At 38.0% G+C, this 6,206-nt stretch overlaps 1 protein-coding gene across 1 annotated transcript; it reads left to right on the forward strand.

Moving 5' to 3' along the window:
• The first annotated feature begins 4,678 nt into the window (after positions 1-4,678).
• On the forward strand, positions 4,679-5,626 carry LOC142101901 (olfactory receptor 5V1-like). Its single transcript, XM_075186331.1, has one exon. It carries the CDS (start codon positions 4,679-4,681, stop codon positions 5,624-5,626), a length of 948 nt encoding a protein of 315 aa, XP_075042432.1.
• Positions 5,627-6,206: the final 580 nt, after the last annotated feature.

Consider the following 6,206-nt stretch of genomic DNA (forward strand, 5'->3'; position numbering starts at 1 on the left):
AGTGGTAGAAAGCGAGACGGTCAACTGAGTAGGACTGAGCCGTGTCTGGCCTGCGGAAAGAAGTAAATAGAGCGACAAACCTCACCAAGGGAGACCTGGGGGGTAAATGTATCAAGCTGAGAGTTTTTCGGCGGGTTTGAAAAACCAATCAGACTCCAGCTTTCATTTATTTAGTGCATTCTACAAAATAACAGCTAGAATCTGATCGGTTGCTATAGGCAACGTCTCCACTTTTCAAACCCGCCGGAAAACTCTCAGCTTGATATATTTACCCCCTGGTCATACATTGGCTATAGGGCAATAGCAGATATTCCACAGAAAAAAAGTGAACCAATCTCTTGAAAAAGTGACACAAAATTGAATGGGCATTGACAATCAGGTCGAGGTTTCAATTTGTAGTTTATTTTTCTGTGGAATGATTTGATATGAATTTTAAACTTACTCCCGTTCTATAAACTAAATCTCGTAATGCAGTTTGTTTAATGAAGTGCAATGGGCACAAAGTCTCCAGGTGTATAATTTGTGTCGAGTTGTAGAAAGTTGTACGGTACCAGAGGTAATGGAGACATTTGGGAGATGCTCCAAAGGGATTTATGAGTGTTGATAGGAAAGTGTAGGGCAGAACGAGCGTTGGAGAGAGGAGGAGAGACTGTGAGTATGACACCAGATCACATCTAAGTCAGGGGGTCTCAGGAATGATGTTGTCTTTACACTCTCTTCTAAATCTACTACTCATTTAATGTCTATTTATTTTATACTACATACTGCTTCTATCTGAAATTCCATTTTAAACATATCACTGAACGAATAAAAATTGTTTGGTCTAATATATTTATTTATTATCTGTTAACAGTTGCTTTGATGTGGAATGAATGTTTTGCTTTTTTATTTTAAAAATTTGCTATGAGCATTCATCCTACAGCTTATCAATCGTAAAGGAAGGTGTTACGTTCTACAGTTGTTAAAATCAGCAGACTTATAGATATTTAAAAAATAATTTTTAATGGGAAAAAAAGTAAATTTCTGTTTAATTTCACTGAAAGAACAGAAAATGTATAAAGAAAAATTACGCAAGTGTACCTGAAATATAATGTAATAGCATATTAATGAACAATATTGTAAGATAATTAAGAATTGCATCTGTTGTTAATTATTTTTTATTCCAAAATGATCGATTGCAAGCTCTGCAGACAAACTTTTATTTCGGTTGGTACATGTATGTACTGTTTATACCTTTCTCCTTATCGTACAGTTAAATTATTTGTGGCTATTAGAAACCACAACTTGTCTGACTTCTGGGGGCTAAATTTATCAAGCTGCGGGTTTCAAAAAGTTGAGATGTTGCCTATAGCAACCAATCAGATTCTAGTTGTCATTTTGCAGAATGTACTAAATAAATGCTAACTAGAATCTGATTGGTTGCTGTAGGCAACATCTCCACTTTCTCAGCTTGATAAATTGACCCCCTGATGTCCTTGTAGGATGTGAATTAATTCATATATCCAGGACCTGATAGACAAGCAAAACATTATTAATATTATAAAACTAAATATTTTTACGTATCCATATTGTTGGAGAGCAGGTGATTAAACTATGGTTATTTTTGTGTATGTGTTTGACGAAGTTCAATAAATTATCGTATGGAATCTTGAATTTCATTTAAAAGAAAATTTCCATTCTTAACCTTTGCAATATCAACGTTAATATTTTATTAATCTCCCGTGAAAGAAATCACACAGATTGTAGTATATCAGAATAATCTGTGCAACATGTAAATTCACTTTTGCGTTTCTCAATAGACTTTTGTATCCATATTGTAAATGTTGGTGTTAGTGTGTGTGTTGCCATATAATTATTTTCTGCAAGCAATGCATAAGTTGCATTATATCAGTATTGCAATAGGCTCGATTTAAGGAGATGCACAAAAAAAAAATTTGATTCAAATTTTTCCCAACTGTTTATAAGATGAGCTGCAAACAATGCGCTATGGAATTTGCTGGCGCTATATAAATAAATGTTGATGATGATGATGATTGCATCTGGTTTCTCTGCAGGTGCAATTATATGCTTAGAAAAATCTGTGCAATTAAATGCGATTTTAGGAGAATAATTATTTATGGGATTTATTATCCCCCCCAAAAATCCTGTAGACTCTAAGGTCCTCATTTATAAAGCACACTCATAGTAGTATGCAGAGCTTTGTGCAAAGTATGTATGAAAATGCTCTTCTCCACCAAAATTCGACTGAAAGGTACAAGATGCAGCCCCATAAAAGTATAAACCGAGACCTCTCATCTCCAACAGCTGGAGCCAAAATCATGACCCTTTGTGGGGTGGTAATGGCTGTCAATTGTGTAGAAGAAAGACGATCTTATCATCATCATAGGAAGGGTTCTTTACAGTAAGAGCGGTTAAGTTGGGGAATTCCTTTCTACATGAGGTGGGGATGATAAATTCACAAACTGATTTTTTCATTCTTACAGGAAATGGTGTCTGTAACTATGATTATTAAAGGATAGTATGGGGGTGATTGGAATTTATTTGATTGCCATATTTGGTGTCAGAAAGGAGTTTTCTTTTCCCTGTGAGGGTGAATTGACAGCTGTCATTCTGGTAGATTTATTTTCTATTCTTCTGGATCTGCAAATTTCTAAAAGGTTGAACTTAATGGACCGGTGTTTTTTTTCTAAACATAACTGTGTCCTAAAGAAATCACTTCCTCTCAGTTCTCTCCTTAGAATGTGGGGTTTACTAGTACAATAATGTACAGATGACTTTGGGAACCAGACTGAAAGTTCACTTTTGAGGGTGGGGACCAAAACTAACACTACATCTAGACTAAATTTTTTAAAGTGCAAACTATTATGCACTTTGACTTTATAAATACGCTCCTAAGATGCTCCCTAAACACTTTTCCACTTTTCCATTTACAAAAGAGATACAATTTGACAACCCGTGAGCAACAAACTATCCAGCATATATTTTTTTATTTTTACTATTCTGATGAAAAATTCACAAATGTTTATTTGCATACACATTTTAGTCTTAATTTGTAATGAATGTCAAATATAGTGGCTTTCAGTATTATTTGTTTTAAAGGTTTACATGATAAAAGTAATGTATTTATTGATAGCCAATACGGCCCCTCTACAACTATCTATGTTATGTGGATAATTAAATAAAATTTTAATAATCCTGTTTGTGGTGTCTAGAGGCTGAAAAGTTATGTCTCTAAAATTGGTAATAATGATAAGTTCCAAGGATCAAACACGCAGGAGGAAGAAGAGTGCCCTCTCCTGAAGAGCTTGCAATCTAACCACATATTGTAAAATATAAAGTGTGATTGTACAGAAATTGTGTCATTCATGCAGAAAAAAAAATCTTGATAGGTGTGACTAGATTAAGGATGTATGTTGGATTTATGGCGATTCGTGAATGAATGAGTCAGAGAACACATAGAAGTGCCGCTCGCTGCGATCAATATCAATAATATATAATATTCTATCATGTCCCTAAGATCCATATTATACATCTCACCAGTGACTTCAGCTTTAGTACAGTTGTGTTTTTATGAACCCCGGAATTCTGATTACTGAGTCGCCTTTACCTCTAGAATCCACTGTATTCTTTTGTTATATAGTTCAATGACACACAAATAAAAATTCAATTTCTCCGAACATTATTTTATACCATGACCGGTAACAATATTGTGCAGCGTCTGCAATGCTCTCATCACTATCTCTGCAGCACCTCTCATCAGACCTCTTTATATTTTATAAAGAAGAGTTAATGCAAAGAGAAAACATGTACGGTGTGTAGACTGTCCTGACTTCCAGTGGGTCATACACGCTAACCCTCCATAAATTTACTGGCAAGCAATAGAAACAAAAGCATAATAAAATCACTTGTAAAGAGAGCATGGTTGGTAAAACGTTGTACCCCAAAACAGTACCATAAGCCTGAGTAGAGATGGGGTCTTCATAGGCCCAGATTTTAATTTTCGGCAAATAAACCAGGCCTACAGAAGATTTGGTGGTAGATTTAGCAAACCTTCTAACAAGGAAGAGTGGAGGTGTTGCCCATAGCAACCAATCGGATTCCATTCATGTACATTCTAGAACACAATAGCTAGAATCCGATTGGTTGCTATGGGCAACACCTCCACATTTTCCTATTTAGAAGGTTTTATAACTCTAGCCCTAAGTTTGTGATGCAGACATTGCAGAATAAAGCGTTAGTTGTGCATTCTACAAGTACATGTCCAGGCCTTGTATTGGTCATTAATAATTCCTGCGCTGCTAAACCATTATTGTATTTATTTAACCATCGGATAAAAGGCGCTATATTTTTTTCATGGTGGTCCTTGAAACAACTGTACGTTTCTTTTAAATAATAATACACAGATCTTTAATATCCCCCCATTTAATTAAAGTGTGATCTTTTCTGCTATAAATGTGGGTATTCAATAACTGTACTGCTGTAAAGAAATCTCAATTAAATAACAATACAAGCAGCCTCTTCAAACCTACAATGAAAGAGTACAGAGAACACAACCTCCGGTTATGGAATGGGAATTTTATAGCTATACCTCTACACAGTGATTATTCCCTGTAATTCAACAATGCACATTTTTAATATTCTTATAACACTTTCTATCTTTAAGATCGACAGTCATCCAATGGCAAAGGTTGACCAGGAAAACAAGACTTCTGTGTCGATGTTCCTGGTTGTTGGATTATCTGAAACCAAAGAACCTCAACTTCTCCTCTTCCTGGTTTTCCTCTGCATCTACCTTATCACCGTGCTTGGTAACATACTGATTCTTACTGTGATTTCCTCTGACCAGCGACTACACACACCAATGTACTTTTTCTTGGCCAACCTTTCCATCATTGATATCATCTTTTCCTCTATAACTGTCCCCAAGCTCCTGTTCATCCTGTACACCGCCCAGAAGTCCGTCCTCTTCTCCGAATGTATCACCCAACTGTCGCTTTTCCAGTTCTTTGTGGTGGCCGAGTGCTACCTTCTAGCAGTGATGGCCTATGACAGATACGTGGCTATCTGCTTCCCACTCAACTACACGCTTATCATGAGTAGAGAGGTCAGGTGTAAGATGATCACAGCTTGCTGGGCATGTGGTCTTGTGAACTCGGTAGTCCAAGCTTTTTCCATTTCCCATCTCGACTTCTGCGGTCCCAACCGAGTGGACCATTTCTTCTGTGACGTTACTCCTCTCTTCAAGTTGTCCTGTTCTGACACACGTGTTGGGGAGGCCATGTTTTTGTTAGTGGTAGTCCTCGCTGGAATGGGGCCGCTGACTTTTATTCTGGTGACCTACGGTCGGATCATCTCTGCGGTTTCCAAGATTAGCACCAGCCGAGGTCGCTTTAAGACCTTTTCCACCTGTGCCTCTCATTTCACCGTGGTGGCTCTGTACTACGGTAGTGGGATCTTCAGCTACATCTGGCCGTCTTCCACCTATGCCATGGACAAAGACGTCAAAGTGGTGGCCGTATTGTACACTATCATGACCCCTATGCTAAATCCCATCATTTACAGCCTAAGGAACAGGGATGTAAAACAGGCATTGAGGAAGGCATTGGGGATCAAGGGAGTAAAATAATGTCTCTCCATCACTTTCCATGTCCAGAAACCTCCTTAATTTGTTGAGAGACCTTCTGAGCTCCCGAGAGAGCAATGGCAAGAGCAATTACCTGCCTGCAAGGTGGGCGCTTCCTGGCCACCCAGCTTGTCAGCTAAGTTGACCAGTCAGCCTCTACCCCCAGGATGCACACGCTGCCCAGAAGGGGTGGGTCTGTGCAGACCAATAGGAAACTATTCCCCGACTATAATCTGGCTCATTCAGATAGGACTGTGGATGGATGGAAATGGCTGGAGTACCATTCGCCCATGCATCTCCACCCTAATCACGTCTCCGGTTCCAGACCCCCCTTTCTCGGCATCCCTTTGTGTGAAAGTTAGGCAAGTAAGTTTAAATATAAACATATACATGTCAGACCCCCAAACCTAACATGTAAGTTGTTTCACATGAAAAAGCTACTAGCAATATTGTCAAAGATATAGCCAACTTTTCTGAGCATATGTTAGAAAAAAGGTTATTGTGTCCGTATTGGAGAAACAACTTTCAGGAAACCACAGAAAATCCAAAATATCTGCAAACCAACCCTAATAACTTGCCTCAA

Source organism: Mixophyes fleayi, chromosome 9 (assembly GCF_038048845.1).
Source record: "Mixophyes fleayi isolate aMixFle1 chromosome 9, aMixFle1.hap1, whole genome shotgun sequence".
Lineage (NCBI taxonomy): Eukaryota > Metazoa > Chordata > Amphibia > Anura > Limnodynastidae > Mixophyes > Mixophyes fleayi.